This window comes from Herpailurus yagouaroundi, unplaced genomic scaffold, assembly GCF_014898765.1.
Source record: "Herpailurus yagouaroundi ecotype Mexico unplaced genomic scaffold, PumYag 214, whole genome shotgun sequence".
Taxonomy (NCBI): domain Eukaryota; kingdom Metazoa; phylum Chordata; class Mammalia; order Carnivora; family Felidae; genus Herpailurus; species Herpailurus yagouaroundi.
The window spans coordinates 4,113,287-4,134,725 of NW_024412445.1; the positions used below are offsets into that span (position 1 = coordinate 4,113,287).

The following is a 21,439-nucleotide window of genomic DNA, read 5'->3' on the forward strand; positions in this document are numbered from 1 at the left end:
GGGGCGCCAAGGCCGGGGACCTGCAGGGCCGGGCCCGCGGGGACACCCCGCAGGGGGAGCCCCCGGCCGCCGCCGCCGCCCAGGACGCGGCCGGCCCGGACCTGGCGCCCACGCCGGAACCGCCGGAGGAGTACGCGTACCCGGACTACCGCGGAAAGGGCTGCGTGGACGAGAGCGGCTTCGTGTACGCCATCGGGGAGAAGTTCGCGCCGGGCCCCTCGGCCTGCCCGTGCCTGTGCACCGAGGAGGGGCCGCTGTGCGCGCAGCCCGAGTGCCCGCGGCTGCACCCGCGCTGCATCCACGTCGACACGAGCCAGTGCTGTCCGCAGTGCAAGGAGAGGAAGAACTACTGCGAGTTCCGGGGCAAGACCTACCAGACTCTGGAGGAGTTCGTGGTAAGAGGCGAGCGCCCGCCGGGGCCACTTTGCACCTCCCGCCGCGGGGTGAAACCTCCCCGCGCGCTAGGCGCCCCCACTTTGAAGAAGAGGCGCGTTCTGGTTCCCAGAGGCGGACAGCGCTGTGCTCGCGTCCCCTCAACACGATCTGTCTTTTCAGAGCGGAGGTAATCTTTAAGGCAAAGTGGCCGATCCACATTAATTCCTCGGGTCTTCGCTGTGAAACGGTTTGGAGAGGGTGAGGCCCACGGCATTGAGGGGACGGCCGCCACCGCCCCCCCTCCCCCCCCCCAGCACTAACTGGCTGTGCTGTCCCTGGTAATCCGCTGCTTCTAATTTAAAAAGCGGGGCCGCCGAAATGCTCAACCTGTTTCCAAACACGGGGTAATTCGGCGTGCCATTTGGGGTATAGTCTTCTGCTAATAGCTAATTAAGGGAGACCATTCCTATAAATAAGCCATCTCCCCAGATTATGAGTTGGAGTATCATGCAAATGTCCTCAAAAGGAAAAGAAAATGCTTGCTCATTGGATGCCAAAACACAGTGGATGGCAAAAACCAGAAAGTGCAGTTTAGGGTTATTATTATTATTATTATTATCATCATCATTATTATTATTTTAGGGGCATACTAGTAATAGTGTTTACAGCACTGGCCATCTCCTGAGCGCCTACTGTACGTCAGGCTGCAGGCCGCGCTTTTCCCGTGTGTTAACTTGGTTAAACCTCATAACATACTGTGAAACAGATGCTTACCTGTGATCTCTGGTTGATGGGGAAGAGGAAACCGAGGCACAGAATATTTAAATAACAGGGTGAAGACAAGGTTGCCGTTAAGAAGCAGACTCATGAGTCAGGCCGAGCTGTGCTAATGCACGTTGTCTGCTTCCCCCCTTACATGCTGTTATGTGAAACAGAAGCCCAGCCCCGCTGGGGCACAGGTTTGGATGGAGATGCTGGCCTCTTGCACGTGCTGGTCCCTTGGGGAACTCTAACAGCCCTGTCTCTCCCCCACTCCGTGGCCTGGGCAGAACTACACAGATCTTCATTCAGACCCCCCAAGAGAGGCCTGTCTGGACACGTGGCCTGTTGACTGGGCAGAGAGAGGGTTTCCTGCGTGACAGGGGGCGTCCTGGGGCCTGCAGCCCCCAGCACTGAGCAGGGAGGGAAGGCAGGGGGGAAGGAATCCTGCTGGAGGCCCCCAGAGCCCAGCCTCGGAGATCCACACATTCAGGATATGCCCAGGATGTAATGGCCCCTAAGGAATTTGAAGAATCAATCCCTGGTGTGGTAGAAATAGAAAGCCAGGAAGGACTGATCTGTAGATAAGGTAGCAAGTGTGGAAGGAGTGCTGGGATTTAGAGTAGAGAAACACAGGTGTCCATCCTGGCCTTGCCACTAACCAGCACGACAAGGACAAATCGCATCTTTCCTCTGGGGTTGTTTTCCTCATCTGATAGCTAAGGCTGGTTGGAGCTCTAAACGGCCTCATGCCCAGGATGCATCCCCAGGCCAGCCTGTTTAGCACAGTTGTTCACTCCAGCCCTTCGAAGAAACAAAGACAACTTTGTCGAGAAACTCCTATGAACCAGACCCTGACCATACACCAGGAGTTAGGTCGGCGCCCTGCCCTCACAAGGCTCCCTTGCTAGTGGGAACCTGGGCACACGTCTCCCCAGGTGTGCTGGTGCTGAAGCAAAGGTCCTGGCAAAACCCAGGTACCTTCCCAGGTACCTACCCAGAGGTACCTTCCCTACCCAGAGGTAGGTATCTACCCTGGGAAGAGGTATCTTCCCTACCCAGAGGTACCTTCCATGTTGGCCTGGGCTGGGGCTGTAGGCATGGGCCCAACAAAATAATTCTCTTGAGTTTTAGGCTCATGAGAAAAATCTCTCAGGGTTATAAGAACAAAGGCAAGTCGTTAGTTTTTATCGATTGCATTTGTTGGTTGCATTGTATCTTGTTTTATAGTCATTTCCTAAAAGAGTCTCATGAAGTCAGCTGCATTTCGATCTAAAAATCCCAGACACATCACAGGGTGGCCAGTCATCTGCCTGAGATGACAGACAGAGAGAAGAATTCAAACTTGTGTTGTAGTAATTCATCGCTAAGTGCTGGGTGCCACGGAGCTGCCTTTGCGAGCCGGGGAGGGGGTGGGGGGGGGGGGGACTCTTACGTGATTCAAAAATCGGTGGTCAGGAAGCAGAATGTGTTGCAGCCTCTGGAGATGGGGGATGTTGGCAACAAACGGGAGATTGGAGAGATGATAATCTTGGGAAGAATTAAGGTACCCGTGAAGCTCTCTTTTGAGTGTTAAGTACATCTCTCGTCTCCAAGTGGTACTTCATTCTCAGCTTTCATCCAGTCATCAGCGGCTGCCAGGATGGACACGTGCATGAATGTTGCAAAGCTTCTACACGTTCGGTGACGCGCTTGCTCCCCTAACACATACAACCCCCTAATGATTTCATTCTGCACGATGTGTATGTCATGCTCGTTTCTGTGACTAGGGGTTGCAGTTACGCCCGGCTGCGGTGCCGAGTGCCCGGGCACGACCACTGTCCACCTCTCTGCTCTGGAGGTTCTGGGCTTTCAGCGAGAGCTCCGCTAGCGTGGTCTGTAGTTTGCACGGCACCGTGTGCGGGCAGTGGAAAAGGAGAGCACGTTCTGTCTGAAGCGCTTTGCTCTTCTCCCAAGAAAAGGTTAAGGAAACGGGGGTTGTGGTCCGTGTGTGTCTTGCTTGGAATGCTGGTCACCGCAGCAAGGAAGGAGGGGAAAGGGAGGCCAGTGCTGGGCCTCCTTCCCTGGGAGGCACACGGGCGTCTGAGGCGTCTGCTCGGTGCTTCCCCAGAGAGAGGGAGGTAGTGATGAAGGCTGGGGGCTCACTCTGGGCATCTGTCTGGGAAACAGATCCTGCCTGGTGCCTGTGATGCTGTGCATCTGGCCCCTGCGAGGCGGCTTCCCTCTGTCTTCCTGGGCTGCTCTTTCTTGGGCACGTGGCTCTTTGCCCAATTTTCACAGTTTCGTCTTTTCCCTCCTCTCCCTGCTCCCTACAGACGCCATCACAATCCCTCTTCTTTGCAGCCTGCCTGATAATCTCGGCCAGATGTCAGCGGAAGAGCTCACTCACCGCGCCCACGAAATCCCCTTACGCTGATAATGACTAGAGTAATATCCTCATGTCTCTAGGAATGTTTGCAACTTAATTTGTGTAGCCACGGAAAAATGTAGTCGCTGGTGGAGTTTTCTCCACTGCCTCTCAGATTCCACCAAGTGGCCTGTTCTTCAACTTACACGAGCAGGTATCCAACTTTGGAGAAGGAAGCCTGGTCTGCTGGTTTGTATTTTTTTTTTTTTTTTAAACGAATGGCATTTTCACGTGTTCTCTGCTTCCTGGGGGCATGCTCATTTGCTGGCGTTGCCGTCATAAAGGACCACAGACCAGGCAGCTTAAACCATAGAGATTTATTGTTTCACGGTTCTGGAGGCTGGGCGTCCGAGATCAAGGTGGGGGCAGGGTTGGTTTCTTCGGAGGCCTCTCTCCTTGGCGTTGTAGACGGCCGTCTTCTCCCTGTGTCCTCACCAAGTTCACACTCTGTGTGTGTCTGCGTCCAGTCTCCTCACACAGGTCATATTAGGTTGGGGCCCACCTGGATGACCTCATTTTAACTTAATTGCCTCTGTAAAGATTTTGTCTCGAAATACGGTCACAGTTGGAGGTACTGGGGGTTGGCCCCTGAACCTGAGAATTTGGGAGGGAGGGCACAGTCCAGGCTGTAACATAGCCGTAACAGGTGTCGGAGGCCAGAGTTGACCTCACGTGGACGAGCCCAAGGAGATACAAGGACTGTGGCCAGGGGAAGCCTCCCTGGCAAGTACGATTGAAGAAATAATTTATAAAGAAGGTGCAGGGGTGATTGGTGATAAACTCACTGCCCGAGAAGCATAGCCAGGCAGGCAGGCCACCTAAACCACTGTCGTTCTGTGCCTATTCCATTCCGAGCGCTGTTAGGACCTACTGTACTGTTTATGGCGGTAGATCTGTGAGCCAGACACAACTAATGAGCGGCTCTCCGGTGGGGGGCTCCCTGGAGCAGTTTCAGATCTGCCCCGATGACTACCAGGCAGAAAGGCAGGCAGCAGGTCAGATTTGGAGTTTACCAACAGAAAAAGATTGCAGTTTGAGCCGCAAAATTAAGTTGTTCCCCTCACGGGGTCTCCTGATGCCCTGGGGGACTGTGAGGTTAGAAGCGGGGGTCTGCAAGATTGTCCTGGTGCTTTGTAGCGTCTAAGCAATTTATACAACCCCCGCCTGTGGATAAGGCCCTCCAGGAACACGAACACTGCTCGCGTCTTGGCTTCTGGGTCGTGTGATGCCAGTTCCGCCTGTCCGCGGTGGCTCTCGTAGTGATCAGGAACTCTGATTAGCAATTGTAGAAGTCTTTGAAGAAAAAGAGACGCTGCATTATTAATAAGTACTGCTTGCTCGCCTGTTTTTCAGAGCGAGAGGCCTGTTGAACCAGAGGCAGCTGGACAGAGATCCGCCGGCACGGGGATGTGGGGCCGCCGGGGAGCCCAGGCTCTCCCAGGGTGTCAGTGTCTGACCCATGATTAACCCTGCTGCAGAATCTCCTTTCCAGAAGTTTAGTAATGAAAAAACTTCCTCCATGAAATCTGGAATCAAAAGCTCCAAGTAGATCTCTATTGCAATTATGAAAAGGTGCCAGGAGAGAGACACATTCATCATGTTTTTCAGTTGCATGGTATTTATTTCCGTTCTTCCGGTTGATGTTACTTAACATAAAACAATACTATTTATTATTTACTTTTGCAAAGTACAATGAATCAAGCTGCGTAAAGCTAATGTTCTCTAGTCGGCCGGATGCTTGTGTTGTTCCTAAGCCTGAGTTTGCTTGGGTTCTGAGTAAGATTTTCTCAATTCTGGACCTGTCGGTTTCTGCCTTTCTTGGCCAAAGCCATTTAAACAGTAGCAGTTTGTTTTAAAATTTTTTTAATGCTTATTTATTTTTGAGAGAGAGGGAGACAGAGCACTAGCAGGGGAGGGGCAGAGAGAGAGAGAGAGAGAGAGAGAGGGAGACACAGAATCCGAAGCAGGCTCCAGGCACTGAGCTGTCAGCACAGAGCCCGAGGTGGGGCTCAAACTCATGAACTGCGAGATCATGACCGGAGCTGAAGTCAGACGCTCAGCTGACTGAGCCACCCAGGCGCCCTAAGAGTAACAATTGTTTTAAAGGGGGAAGTCCATATGCTTTCTCTGAAACTTTCAGATGTGGCCAGGTGTTGACCTTTAAGATTCAACATGGTTAAGTGACTTGATCCAAGTCATGGAGCTAGTAAATGATGGAACCAGGATCTGAGTCCTAGATTGTTGCCCTTCCAACTATGCCATCTTATGCCCGTGACCATATGGTCATGAAGTGGCATCTTGTGTGTGACCACGAGAATCCCAGGTACGTGGAGAAGGGAAAGCTCGAACAGGTTTGGGACACCTGCCCCACATTTGTGTCCAGTGCTGGGCCAACTTGGCCAAGGGGTTATTTTTGTGGGTTTGACTCAGGCCATCTGGAACAAAATAAGTATCTGTGTCCTTCCGAGTAGGACATTTTGAGTGTCCGCCTCCTTCAGTGTGAGCGGAGGGTCTCAGCGTCCTCTAGGACAGAGCACTTAACCCTCTAAAGATGTCTGTGTGAGCCCTTGTTCTGTTTCATTCTCGTACCCCTGAACAATTCTCAGAGCCTCCTACTTTCCAGTGGTCCAAAGTAAAGAGTATCCTGCTTATCTCTCAGTTTATGAGAAGTAAATGAGATATACGTGAAGGCAATTTGAACCTACAAAGCTCTGAACAAACTAAAAAAAAAAAAAAGAGAGAGAGAGAGAGAGAGAATAAGCCTGCAGCCAGGTGAATATGGTTTCTGGGGGCTTCCCTGGTGAGCGTGCCTCTTGTGGGAGGTGACTACCCCCCTGGAGGGTTTTTAGTCCCTGGGAAGACGGACTGTGGAGGTTCAGCATTAGGGAGGGCCTCTCCGGGGTTTTCCCATAAATATTTCCTTTGGTGGAAGGTATCTCCAAATCTGATCAATCCCAACAAGAATTTCTTCTTGCATTTTTTAATTCAAAAATATTTTTTTGCGGGTGTCTGGGTGGTCAGTCGGTTAAGCGTCCGACTTCGGCTCAGGCCACGATCTCACACTTCGTGAGTTCGAGCCCCATGTCAGACTCTGTGCCGACAGCTCAGAGCCTGGAGGCTGTTTCGGATTCTGTGTCTCCCTCTCTCTCTCTGCCCCTCCCCCACTCACAGTCTGTCTCTCTTTCAAAAACAAACCTCAAAAGAAAACATTTTTAAATATATTTTGGGGGGTAAATATTTGCCAGGCTTTGGACACGATCCTGGAGACATAACGCCAAACCTTGAAGTGCCTCCAGTAAACGGGCAGTGACCCCAATGTCGCAGGCAGTGACCACAAGGTGTGTGATGTGCTGTGAGAAGCATCATGGGGCTCTGCAAGGCACCCAGCTGGAAGCTGCCCATCTAGACTCTTGTCCGAAGGTTTGTTTTTAAATGACAGGGCAAGCCTGGGACAGGTTTCTAGGGGAAAGAGGAGAAGAGTTTGTCTCAAAGAGCACAATTGTGAGTTTGGGTGGAAGATGACGCTTTTCCACCTAGCCTGTGTGCCCTACAGCCATCCTTTGTGGTATGCTTCTGACCACATAGCTGGAAATCCTTTTTTTGCTGTTTCTGTTCCAAGCCTGAGATCCTGCCAGCTGGATTTCACTTCTCATTCTATTTCTGTCGGGCACTGGGGTGCGGCCAGGACACGGAGTGCCTTTCGAATCTGCAGAAAAGGATGATGTCAGGCATCTGCCCATGGCCCTGTGAGTTCTCTCAGAAGCCCGAGGCCCATGGAGAAGCATAGGGATGGAAAATTAAGAAGCCGTGTGGCTCTGTGCCATAATCTCTGGTTATGGCGGAAAGGATTTTGCTTTAAACATGGTGACACCACCCTTTGCCCGGGAATAGAGAAAACTAATAGCCCGAAAACCCAGCACTTAACAAAACTCGTGAAATCCCAGTTATCATAGAAAACACATCTTGGGGTGCCTGCGTGGCTCAGTTGGTTGAGTGCCCGACTTTGCTCAGATCATGATCTCACAGTTTGTGGGTTTGAGCCCCACGTCCGGCTCTGTGCTGACGGCTCGGAGCCTGGAACCTGCTTCGGATTCTGTGTCTCCCTCTCTCTCTGCCCCTCCTGCACTCGTGCTCTGTCTCTCTCTCTCTCTCTCTCTCTCTCTCTCTCTCAAAAATAAATAAACATTAAAAAAAAACCCCACTCATCTTCTTAAAAGCACAGCTTAAATGGGAAAAAAAAATTGAGAAAAATTAATCCCTAGAGGTAAAATCCAGACAGGAAAGTCAACCTTGCAGTGGTGACCATCTGAGAGCATCGTCCGATGCCTGGGATCGAGGCTGGGGTACCTGACAAGCCCATGGCCCCAGGGAGAGAGAACATCACACTGGGGTGTATCTCATAAGACCATGCTCCCCCAAAAAGCATGTCCTGCAAAGGAGGAGTGCAGACAGACCCCCCGGGATGGGCCTCAGGGCTGAGTTGAGCTGACAGGTTTTCTCTGAACATTTGCTGTATCTAGTGCGTGTGCTGTCTTAGGAGCATGAAGCTGCTTCCCTGGATGGTCCAGAAAATCCAGGTGGGGTATTTGTGCTTAAAGGCGAGGGGCGGGGGGGGGGGGGGCATCCCTGGCTGGCAATGCCGACAGGTGTCTGATAGAAACAAATGTCCCCAGGAGGAATGTACCCTCCCCCCGGGGCCACAAAGAATCCCCACAAGTAGCGTTCCAAAGAATGTGATAGCAAAATTAAAATTACACACAAGAAGGGGCATCGTAAGCAAGAGTTTGCTGAGACTAAAGTAATCCAGTGAGACCCAGATGTTGGAATAAAAATGAGACTATTTAATATGCAAAAACTCTATGTTGAAATAAAATGCATAGGTAGAGAAAACAAGTATATTCCCAATACTGATTGGTTTTGAAGAAGAATCAGGTAGAACTTGTATACAGCAGTATATAATAGTTTGAATTGATAATCAATGGGAGGGTTCGGCTTTACATCAGGTACAGGTTATAAGCTAATTCAACGAACTAGCAGAAAGATTTGGAGAAGTCACCCAGAGTGAAATATGGACACACGGGTGGAACATCGGAAGGAGATGCTTTGTTACATGGAGGACAGAGAAGAGTTAACATGGATCAGATCAGAATTCTGGAAGAGGTAGTAGAAAATACAGGAAAAATAAAGGGATGGAATGCCAGACATTCTAGTTGTAGGACCTTGATTTTCCAATTAATGAATCCCTAGGAATTTAAAGAAAGGTAAACAGGAGCACCTGGGTGGCTCAGTTGGTTAAGCATCTGACTTCGGATCAGGTCATGATCTCGAGGTTCCTGGGTTCCAGCCCTGCATCGGGCTCTGTGCTGACAGCTCGGAGCCTGGAGCCTGCTTTGGATTCTGTGTCTCCCTCTGTCTCCCCCCCTCTCCTGCTCGATTCTGTCTCTCAAAAATAAATAAACGTTAAAAAATATTTAAAAAAAGAAAGATAAACAAAAATACATTCACCCATAGCCATACCATAGTGAGACTGCAGAGCACTGAAGGCAAAAGATTTTAAGAGCATCCAGAGAAAACAGACTTTACCTTCAAAATAACAGTAACTAGGCCAACAGCTGACTTCTTATCACTGGTAGAAAGACCCCAAACAGTAGAAGAACATGTGTAAAGAACAAAGAGAAAAGAAGAGTTAATCCAATTTACGTATCCAGCTAAACTATCCCTCAGGAAGGAGGCCGAATGAAGATATTTTTAAACAAAAATAGAGCACACCACCAAACGAACCATAAGTAAAGGAACTTCAAAATGCAGTGTAAAGGATGAAACTCAGGAAGGAGAACATGACCTGGGAAGCCAAGTCACAGAGTCAAGAAGGAATGGAAGAAAAGTTACTGTTCACTGAAGCATAGACCAGTGGTTCTCAGCTGAGGGTCATGTTGCCCCTGTGGGGACTTTTTCAATGGGTGCAGACGTTTTTGGTGGTCAAAACTGGGGCGGGGTGGGATGCTACTGACATCCAATGAGTGGAGGCCAGACATGCTGCCAAAATCCTACAGGGTGGAGAATGGCCCCTGATAACCAACGTCCGGAGTGCTAGAATTGAACACCTGGACTACAGATACGGATTTTGAGTTCCAACTTTATCCTTAAACAAACAGGAAATGCCATCAGATACAACTGGTAAATGTTCTTGGAAAAAAGTTATTACCAGGGCAGGGGGTGGGGGGCAGCTAGCTCAGCTTTAGGCCAAATCATGCCATAGGTAAGCAGTTGCAAAGGCCCTCCTGCTTTCCAGGCCTGCTGATCACAGACGCTACCAAGCTCCCTTTGCCTGTGGGTGATCATTCCTGCCCCTCCTATAATAAAATTCAGATCATTTCGGGGCACCTGGGTGGCTCAGTTGGTTAAGCGTCTGACTTCAGCTCAGGTCATGATCTTATGGGTTCGTGAGTTCGAGCCCGGCGTCGGGCTTTGTGCTGACAGCTTGGAGCCTGGAGCCTGCTTCAGATTCTGTGTCTCCTCTCTCTCTCTCTGCCTCCCCCGCTCTTTCTCTGCCTCTCTGTCTCTCAAAAATAAATAAAAACGTTGGGAAAAATTTTTTTTTAAACTTCAGATCACTTCAAGATGATACGCCCCTCCTTCTTGGCTCTCGGTACCTGTTGTCCGTGAGGCAGCTCAGAAATAAATAGTAATGTCTCTACCAAAGTGTACCAGAACGATTGGTCCTCCCGTTTTGCCTTTTTGCTTTCCTCAAAGGTTGACATGCTACACAAATGTATCTCCCTTGTTCAGCTTTAAAAACAACTTCTCATATTTTACTTTTGAATGTCGTGTGACTTTTGAAAGCAGTCCTTAAGTCCTAAGTAGGAGGCTTAGGGCAGAGAAAACACAAATTTAGTTTCAAACAAGCCACGACTCTTAATTATTAATTCCCGTGAAGGTATCAGAAGCTATAGCTGGGCTCCTGGTCCCACTCTTGAATCATTGATGGTTATATTCTGAGCGACACTCGGCCCTGGGCCAGTGGACAGGTTGTCACAGGGGCATCTCTGTCCCCACAGCCACGGGGCAGGGAGTCCTCAGTGGCCAGGATGCCCTGCACACGTGTTCTTTGACCCGCTGGTGGCTTAGCCATGTCACACATGCAGTCATTTCAGGGCTGGGTAGACTGGAAGAGAAAGAAATCAGACAAGGCCACTGGCTTCCCCTGGGCCTGTGAAGAGCCGGGGACACAGGCAGCCTGAGGGATCAACTCGGCTCACGTCACCTCCGGCTGAGGGCGGAGATCCCCTCTGGTCCCCATGCCCTCCAGGAAGCCAAGGAAGAAAGCTCATCTTGCACCTGGTGACCGCCAGGGTTGGCTCTCAGGGACCTAAGAGCCAAGAGGATGTCTTTGTGAGTGAGCCCTGTCATGTCTTCTCCACCCCGGACGGGGACTTCCCTATCTGGAGAAGAACAGGCTGGCAGCATCCTGTTGTAATTCCAGGACGCTCTGGAAGAGGCTCAGCTTTGGAAAGGAGAGCGGGGCCAACTGCGTGAGCCCTGGGCTTGGGCCGCGGTCCAGCACCTTCCCGGGAATCAGCAACTGCTGTGCACGGAACGGAGCTTCAGGACAGTCAGACTCTGACCTCACATGTCGTCCAGACAGGTGTCTGCGTGGCCACCTGATAGCTGGGAAGCGTGGGCCCTGTTCCTGGAGCCTGGCCAGCTCTGGGCAGAGGAGACAGACGTGCTTCTTGGGTCATCTTTGTTCCTCCCTGCCGAGGACGAGCCTTATTCCTGCCGTCTCGAAGGAAGAATGCCAACACGGAGTGGCATGGTTCTGTTTTCTTCTGGTGTGTGTGTGTGTGTGTGTGTGTGTGTGTGTGTGTGTGTGTGTTGTTAGGATGAGATGTGCCTATGGGTTAGGATGAGATGTGCCTATGGATTTCAGTGTGTTAAGTTTCCTAGCGTGCCCCAGTCCCCACCACTCGCTATCATGCACCTGGTTCACCACCTTGTTTTCTTATGCGACGGGCCCCCGAAAAAATTTTGAATTTGTGATCCTTCAGAGAGAACCAATCCCACATCCCGGCCTCATACCCACCTTTTAAAAGCCTACTCCTTGCAAGGCTTTTTTTTTTCAATGTTGATTTATTTAGAGAGAGAAAGCACAAGCTGGAGAGGGGAAGAGAGAGAGAGAGAGAGAGAGAGAGAGAGAGAGAGAGAGAATCCCAAGCAGGCTCCATGCTGTCAGCACGGAGCCCCACGCAGGGCTTGAACTCACAAACTATGAAATCATGACCTGAGCCGAAATCAAGAGTCAGACGTTCAACCGGCTGAGTCCCCCACAGGCGCCCCATCTTTGAGAGATTTTTCATTTTAGTCATTTAGGTATAAAATGAGAAACAAGCCCTGTTTCTTTCTCTCCAGGGATTACTTATGTTTCACTCTTTATTCTAACACAAGAGGCTGTAGATTTTCCCATTTTTAAAACAGTGAATTGTGGCTTTAACAACATCTTTCCCTGGGGCCCTTACCGCCCCAGTCTGGCCCCAGGCTGGCAGTGCCCAGTTGGCAATGTGTCCTTTCCATTCAGGGCTTAGTTTAGGAATCTGAATGAGCAGAGCATCTATTAATGTAAACCAACCCCCCCAAATCTCAATGGCACCCTCCTCCGAGGGTCAGAGGAGAGGGGCTCTGTGCAGACCCAGTATCCCAGCAGTGGGGGTCCCGGTCCGGCTGCCTGTGATCACGGGCTCTCCTCTCTCCCTGCCCTGCTCTGCGTGCAGCGGGCCAGGGTCTGGGGGCCAGGGGCTGGCCCACTGTGGGCACATGTCTGCCCCCACTGCAGAAGTTTACAGACATTTACTTCTCACAGTTCTGGAGGCTGGGAGTCCGACATCATGGTGCCAGCAAGGTCTGGTTCTGTTGAGGCTCAAGATGGCCACCTTCTCCCCAGGTCCTCATATGATGGGGAGAAAGCTGACCGCGATCGCCAGGCTCTTCCTTGTACTTGAAGCACAGGAATCAAACCTTGGGGCCCCACCCTCCTGACCTCAGCTCCCATCCCACTGGGAAGGTTAAGGCTCCAACTTGAATTTTGGGGGGACCCAAACACACACTCCATGACAGGAAGCCCGCATGGTCGTCTTCGCATCTCATCTGACAGTGTGATCTGTCAGGTCAGAACATTCCAGAATGTTCAGTGTTCTAGCCAAGCTACTCAGCTGTTTGCCACCAAGCAGAATGCACCACGTAAACATGGCCAGCATTTTTTTCCCTTCTCTTAAGTGAGTTCCCTTGTCATCTGTGTTAATCTGAGGGAATCCGTCAGGAGGGGATTTGAAGGACGTGATTAGACAGTCTTGCCCCAAGCAAAACCACGAAGAAGGAAAAGCCACTCTCTGATGTGGCGTTGGGGTGTCAGACTGTTGTACTGTTAGTCTGTCGTGTGGTGGGCGGGGTGGTTTTCTTCCCCTCCCTGAAAAGCTGACAGCTTCTGGGGAGTGTTCTTAATTAAGTCCCTTTGTGTGCAAATCCGTTCTCTGACAGAGAGTGGAAAGACAAAGAGAACAAAAACAACAAAAATAATCTGTCCTGCAGGGCCTGGGGAGCAGCAGTGTTCTGTCGCTGGGTGGCCAGTGGCTTGTGTTGGAGGCTGGAAGGTGGCCAAGGATCAAGCCCATTTCACTTTGGGGAACAGAAGGCAGGGCAGAGGGGCACGCAGGTCCGAGCGCTCCGTGCTGGTCCTGACCGATGGACGGCCTGGAGGATGCAGGCTGGCAGGCAGGTGCGTCGGTGTCCCTGAAAGACCCTGCTGTTTTCCCGTGTGGAAATGGAGCTTCGCAGGTGCCTTGCCTAGTTTAATAAGACGGTTCCAGGTAAGCGACCTGACGTAGCCTTGGGGAGAGATCTGCTTCGAGGGGACTGTGGAAAGAAAGCCGTGCCCTGCATAGCATCTCCCGGCTTCTTGCAGGGAGACCTGGGGAGGCCCGGGACGCATGCATGAGGCTTGTACAGGAGAGGCATGGTGGTCCAACCAGACCCCCAGTTCAGGCTGCTTCCCCGGAGGTTCTTGGCAATTCACCAGACTCGGGGGTGTGTTTCACTCCCGGGAGGTGGGGGGGGGGAAGCAGAATTGAAAGGCAGCGCTCCAGCATTTTTCTCCAGCTCCCAAATAACACAGCTCCCGGCAATCGGAAGCTAATAAGACCCGGTGGTTTAAATAGAAGGAGACTTTGTGATTTCCCTCCGAGTGCATCACACGTTAACAAGTGTGGCTGCCTGGCACTTTGAAAGCAAGCTCAGCAGCTGGAAAGGACGCTTTCGCCATCTGGTGACAAAAATGTGACAGTGACTTTGGGGAAGCTGCCGGTCATCCCCAGCAAAGTTTTTAGTTGGTGCCTCTGGCAACTTGTTGCTGAATTCAACAGGGTCGTCAGATAAATTCCGTGACAGGGTCAGGATGTGCAAACAGAACTCAGGTGCGCAAATGCTGAAGAAGTAACGCTCCTTAGTTTTAGGATCATTCCTTCCGCTCCGGGGCTCCCCTCACCTGCCAATGGTGGAAAACCTGGTTCTGTATCAGTTCAGTTGCGAAGTGTCTTAGGGGTATCTCTGTCCTTTGAGGTCTTAGGAATCTCATCTCTTCTGGGTAATTACTCAGCATCTGAGGATTTCTCCCTCTTGAAAGACATTCTCCTCTACTTTCATTCTTCCTAAGACACGCTGGAAAGCTCCCGTTGGCCTTAGGACGTTGGGAAGGGCATCTTGTCCCCATGGCATCCTCTGTGTATTGGAGTTTTCTCTCTTCGCTCTCGTTCCAGCCAAAACCCACAACTTTGCCTGGAAAATTCTTTTTTTTTTTTTTAAGTTCATTTATTTTGAGAGAGAGCACAAGTGGGCGAGGGGCAGAGAGAAAGAGAGAGAGAGAGAGAGGGAGGGAGAGAACCCAAGCAGACCCTGCATTTTCAGCCCAGAGCCCGACGCAGGGCTCGAACTCGTGAACTGTGAGATCATGACCTGAGCCAAAGCCAACAGTCAGACACGCTTAAACCGACTGAGCCCCCCGGCGCCCCTGCCTTAAAAATTCTTAATATGCACCCAGCTCAGCTTAGCATCTGGCACTGTCTGCTATTCTGTTAGCTTCTCTCCCATGTGTTTATGCCCTAGCTCCCTAGCCAGACTGAGCATGGGGTGAGTGGTGGGATTTTCTTCATACCTCCCCTTGAGAATGCAGGAGTCCGGAGGGCAGGGAGCCTGAGGGGCTGGCGATGGGACCTGGTGTCGCAGCCCCAGGACCCGTGTGTACCTCGCCCCAAATCTGCAGGTTGGACATGTCCAGATCTTACATCTTCCATAGTTGGATTTGAAAAGAAGTTTGTCCCTTGGGTGAGTAAGGGGGCCTGGATCCCCAGCTACTCGGCACAAATCGTAGCTATTTAAAGGCAAAGAGAAGAGAACGGTAAGAAAATATGCAAGAGGAAGAGTGTGGTGTGACATCTGTGCCCTAAGTCTGGGACTCGATCGCTCCAGAATCTGGAGGCTGTGTTTTCTCAGCTCCGGCCATGCACCTTGTCTTTTGGTTTCCAAACGTTCCTTTACAAGCCCTGGGATCCCTTCTGTAAAGTCACTGCCTTAGTGTTCAACTCATTCTAGTGACTGTGTCTTCTCTTCCATTAGTGGATTAAATGTGGAATCCGAATCTTGATCCCTCTCTGTAGAGAGATTCACCTTTATTTCCTTGTCCTCGGGTGTGGGTGTCTGATCCCTGAGCGCCTGTTCATAAGGCGCCGACCGACTCTTCCTGAGGCAACGCTGTAGATTTTATTTTTTTTTTTATGTTTTTCATAATGTGCTGTCCAAGTTCATTTCAGCTCTTTCTTGAAATTTTGAAAGTTTATTTATTTATTTTGAGAAAGAGAGAGCAAGCAGAGGAGGGGCAGAGAGAGGGAGAGAGAGAATCCCTGGTACTTGAGCAGAGAGCCTGACCTAGGGCTCGAACTCATGATCTGTGAGACCTTGACCGGAGTTGAAATCAAGAGTCGGACGCTTAACTGACTGAGCCACTCAGGCACCCCAAACCGTCACTTTCTTGACTCAGTCAGTGTCTAGTGAGCCTGGATATTTGCACCGGCTCTGTTACGGTAACAATCCCGGAGGTGATGGGGACACTGCCCTGCTCTTGAGTCACCCTGGGATGAGTTGATTACTCACCGGCAGCCTGGGATTGGGGTTCTTGGTACCAGAGACTCTGCTCCAAGCCAGCGCTCCTGGAAGAATTCAAGGGGTGTTGAAGGACGGGAAGGACCGGGAGAGAGGAAAGTAGAGGGAAATCCAGATTTCAGCGTCCCTCTTTGTTTTCGTGTTAATCTCACTTTGCGTCATTGCAGAACCCAGAAGTTCGGGGGTTATTACTGGAGCACCTCTGCTGACGAGGAAACAGAGGGGAGAAGAGGTTATTTGACGTTGAATGGCTTTCAGTGAGAAGGATCTATACTCAGCTCATCTTCTCTGTGTTGAAATTAATCCCATGTAGGAAAACAGGGGAAATCGTTCGGGGAGGCTGCTGCCTCCCATTTGTCTGCTCCTAAGGAAGCATCTGCGTTTATCCCAGAGTTGCTCCCTAACCACCAGGAGCCAGTGCATTTATTTGGTGGCAGTGGGGTTTCATGGCACCTTCTCTAGCAGTCGCGGTAGAAGGTTCCAGATTGGAATATAGCGGTGGTCGCCATCCAGGCAACGGGATTCAGGTGACACACAGCACTGTCTGCCTCTCACCCAGCCAATGGCTCTCTTTGGCAGCACAGAACAGGAGGATGCGTTTAGGCCAGATTTGAGGAAAACAGGTGCCTGCCAGTGGATGGTGAATGAATCTGCCCTGCAGGTGGGAGTAGGAGGAGGGGTCTGAAGTGAGTTTCTGCCTCCCAGAGTGGGAAGCGATTTGGGACACGGGCAGGACCAAGATTCATAATCAACGTGCTTTCTGCAATATTTCGGATCCTGGTCCTTCTCGTGGTTACAGTGGTTATAATCGCAGTTACAGATCACACAAGGCAGCGCTTCGTACAGATCAGCGCCTAATTGGCACCGAGTTCATTAACGTAAGATACATGCGCTAAAATACACGGCTGCTTATGCACAACTCGTACAGAAGTTCTCCACTCCACTTCTGTACCCGTCTGGTCTAGATCTTTATGTACAGGGCACTTGATTGAAGCACTATCCACTTGTGTCGGCATCATTTCGCCTGTAAGAATTGTCCCACCTATAAATCATGGTTCCTGTTCCTACTTGCTTGTGTAGAAATAGGTTCAGTCTTTAGTTCACCGTCCTTCGTGCCCGTGTACGTGTGACGCAGACACGTATGTCATTACTGAGCATTACGAGGGTCTAACTAATTATCAGTTAGTCTCAAGTTAATCTCTCTCTGGAGCCTCTGCTGTGCACGTTGTATTTATGGTCGCTTTGTTGAGAACGTGCTCAGACAAGTCTGTCCCTCCCTGCTCTGCTTCAGGTGTCAGGGTAAGTTTCTTAGATCCACTTTGAGACCTGTCATTTGCGTGAGCAGTGTTGGCCGAGGAAGCCAGGACGGCATTCCCAGACTGGAGACCCTGGATCTGAGGCCGGCCCCAGGGTGCGTGGCCGGCTAACAGTCTTCTAAACTAGTCCCAGCTCTCACGTGTGCTCTTACCTTCCAGGAAAATGGTGGAAATGGTATTGGTCCATCTGGGTTCAGGGCTCGGACAAATGAAGGAATGCCACAGAGCTTATCTTTAGTCTCAAGCCCAGTTCCTGTTGTCCTTATCCAACCCATCCAACTGCAGAACTTGTGTGGCTGCAGTGGACAGTGTTCTGTCCACTCCTGGCATATAGCGGCTGCCTTGAGGATGGAGACTTTTCCTCAAACGCCCACATGTTCTTCTAGGCGATGCGTCTAAATCGCATGTGTTCATGGGGCTCCTGGGTGGCTCAGTCGTTTAAGCATCCAGCTCTTGATTTCAGCTCAGGTCATGATCACAGGGTTATGGGATGGACCCCTGCATCAGGCTCTGAGCCGAACATGGAGCCTGCTTGGGATTCTCTCGGATTTGTAACCGTTATGTTGCAAAGAAGGGTATTTCTGTCACAAGGCATGTGATACCGTATGTAGGTTGTGATTTGCTAAGTAGAGGTACTGTTGTTTTACAGTTAGGTTGGGCCTGGCGAATTGTCTTTCCAGGCAAGGACAAGTTTGGAAGGGGAGAAAGGGTTGCCACCTTTGACTCCTAAGCGTGCCTTGGCAGTCTGTGTTGCGGGTCACAGATGCAGTCATGCACTGGGTGGGCTGACTTATGGTTTCTGCAGTGGGACGTAGAACAGGGGATGGCAGGTGGGGACACTGCAGCTTTGGGGGTGCTCAGACCTGGAGGCTAGAGTCAGAACAGCTGCTTGCAATGTAGTGGCGCCAAGGGGCAGGCGAACCTCCCCCAGATGCTGGGATCAGCCGCCCACGCCTGCTAGTGGCAGGGTGGGGGAGGGGCCAACCGTGCATGTGGCATGGTGAGATGAGCCAGAAAGGGTCACTGTCACCCAGAATGCCCAATGGGCCCCGATGACTGCTGAGCCAAGCCCGGTGTTGAGGTTCTTAGGATCATGGGCTGTAGCTTCCGGTCTTCTTGGCGGCCTGTCCCCTTCTCTGTCGGTGGAGGGTCCCCGTGTTTCCAGCACAAAGGATCCTGAGCAAAGGTGCTCTCATTAGGATACGATGGACCCCCCCGGCGGTGCCCGCCTGTGGGTGGGGGTGCAGAGGCGGGGCGGTGCCTGTTAGGGTGGGGGGGTGCAGAGGCGGGGCAGTGCCTGTGTGTGGGTGGGGGGGTGCAGAGGCAGGGCGGTGCCCGCGTTTTGGGGGGGGTACAGAGGCGGGGCCGTGTCTTTTTGGGGGTGCGGGGTGCTGGTGGGACTGACAGCAGGGAGAACAGCTGGTCTGAGTCCAGCTGGGTCCCATCACACCCTTCCTCCATGACCCCGTGACCCTGAACTTGTGTGGCTGCATCTTCCACTCCTGGCTGCTGAGTTCATGCGGGCAGGTGGGTTTTTGTGGTTTGCAGCTTAGCAACCTTTCCTGGGCCACCTGAGCGCTGTGACAGGTGTAATGAGAGGAGAGGCCTGGTCCTCCTGTGCTCTTCTTCCTAGAGGAGGACGTGCGAGCTGGGGCTAGAACAGGTGGAGTTCGTACAACGGGGATCCTTTCTTGGGTGGCAGGACTGTGCTAGTGAGGCATCGACATGCAAAGCAACGGACTCGGTCGGTTGAGGCCTGGGAGCTGTCAGTACGTCAGTGTGCAGGGTCGAGGTCGGCCGGGCCGTCGGTGCCGTGAAGTCTGAGCATCAGTGATCAGGGCCACACACCCAGAGAAGGGTGGAGGGGCCCAGCAGGACATCTGTGGGACGCCGGAGAGTTTTGTGAGGTGACCCCAGTCCCGGGCAGGGTCCCAGGGACTGGGGTCGGATGGGGAGCTCTGACTCAAACGGCGTGCAGGGGCTCTTGGCCCTGTTGGGACAGCAGTGGGCACAGGGTCCCCTGGGGGCGCCGGTGGGGCTTGGCCATCTGCTCTGGCCAGCCTGGCTCTGTGTGGGGCTCGGGGGGGCTGTGCCCCCTGTGCAAACCTCGGCCTGGGGCTTGGGAAGGGCAAGCAGTGTAGGAGGTGAGGCCTGAGTGTGACCCACTCACTTCCCGGTGATCCTGCCTCTGAGCCTCAACTCATATGTTTGAGACATGAGTGAATCTCCCAGGAGTCGAGCCAGGATTTCTAAGTATTCTGTGATAGCAAAACTCACAGTTAAATTTTTGATAAAGTTGCAATCGGGCGCCTGGGGGGCTCAGTCGGTTGGGGGTCTGACTTCAGCTCAGGTCATGATCTCATGGTTTGTGAGGTCGAGCCCCACATCGGGCTCTGTGCGCTCTGTGCTGACCATGCAGAGCCTGCTTGGGATTCTCTCTCTCTCTCCCTCTGTCTCCACCCCTCCCCCTGCTCGTGCTTTCTCTCTCTCTCACAATAAATAAATGCACTTAAAAATCAATCAGTCAATCAGTCAATCAATCAAAAGGAAAGTAGCAGCCCAGGCTGTGGGCGACCATGGGCTCAGGCGTGGGGACACTGGGGACCCAGTGAGGTTGTGGAACGAGGAGCAGGAAGAAATACTTCACTTCCAGACCTGCCTCGCCCGGGGTGTGCTCCCTTGTGCGGGAAGGCCGGCTCCGGTCCTGCAGCCTCTGTGACCCTCATTTGCACGTCGGTGGTCTTTCACGGAGCTCTCCTTGGGGACAGACGGGAGGCTTGATCTCCCCTTCTTTCAAATTCCCGAACCAAATGGGTTGTGTCCTGCATCCCCGCAGCGCAGCCTGGGTGGCCGTGGGGCCCAGGTCGGGCCCGTCTCTTGAGGACAGGCTCCCGTGATTCCTGACCCTCTTGTTCCTCTCGGACTATCCTGCCCTTAAGATGGGACCTTCCTGGCCGCTTCTGGGGGCAGTGAGCCTGGCTCCCCACTGTCTACTCCACCCTGTTTGCTTTCTTATGGCTTTCGTCCCAGCCCTCCTGCTGACGGCTCCGACAGGCGATGAACCTGTCTCTTGCAACTCAAGGTCTCTGCTTTTAAAACGCCAGACCCTTCTCTCATCCCGCTGGCTGAGTAAATCTACCCTTGATGGGAGGATGCTACCGGCTGAAAGGGGAATTAGTGGGAGACAGAAAGTCACGAGGACAGCAGCCATAGCAAAGAGCAAAGTCCGTCCTCGTACAAGAGGGCCTTGTGGTGCCAACAGCCTCCTGGAAAACGTGCCCTTATGTTGTTGCCAGACTGGTTGTGGCTTCCAGGGCTGTCGTGCAGCCCAGGTCAGATTGTGTCCTGGCGGCTCTGAGGTTTCATCCCCCACACACTCACTCGTACACACATACACCCCACACTCACTCGTGCACACACACTCATTCGTACACACACTCATACACACACTCACCCACCCTCACACTCACTCACTCATATACACACACTCTCACACCCACACTCACTCATACACTCACACACACCTCCACACCCCCGACACTCACTCATACACACACACTTATAAACACACACACTCACTGGTACACACACCTCCACATACACACTTGTACACACACACCCCACATATACACTCACTTGTACACTCACTCATACACACACTCATACATTCACACATACACACACTCTCACCTACACCCCCCCACTCGCTCATACACACACACACACACACACCCCACACTCGTACACACACACTCGTACACACACACACACACTCATTCATACACACGCACCCCACATACACACTCACTTGTACACACACACTCACTCATACACACACATACCCGTACACACACCCCCCACACTCGCACACACACACAGTTGTACACACACTCCCCCACATACATACTCACTCGTACACACACACTCGTACGCACACACCCCACATTCACTCGTACACACACACTCATTCGTACACACACTCATACGTTCACACATACTCATACACTCTCACCCACCCCCACACTCACTCACTCATATACACATGCACTCTTACACCCACACTCACTCATACACTCACATACACCTCCACACCCCCCACACTCATACACACACACACACTTACTCGTACACACTCACTCATATACACACACTCACTCGTACACACACTCATACACTCATACATACACACACTCTCACCCACACCCACACCCACACTCCCTCGTATACACACACACTCACGCCCATACACCCACACTCACTCATACAGTCACACACACCTCCACACCTGCACACTCACTCGTACACACACACATACACTCACATACACACATACCCACACCCACACTCACTCATACACTCACACACACTCACACATACG

General features: G+C 51.9%; 1 protein-coding gene across 1 annotated transcript in view; it reads left to right on the forward strand.

Moving 5' to 3' along the window:
- Positions 1–5: 5 nt before the first annotated feature.
- Positions 6–21,439, forward strand: part of VWC2 (von Willebrand factor C domain containing 2) — a gene marked incomplete at its 5' end in the record, with an annotated part of 123,339 nt that continues 101,905 nt past the window's right edge. The window contains one exon of the mRNA XM_040455084.1: positions 6–395. Within this exon, the coding sequence (XP_040311018.1) occupies positions 6–395 (390 nt within the window). The remainder of the gene's footprint in view (positions 396–21,439) is intronic.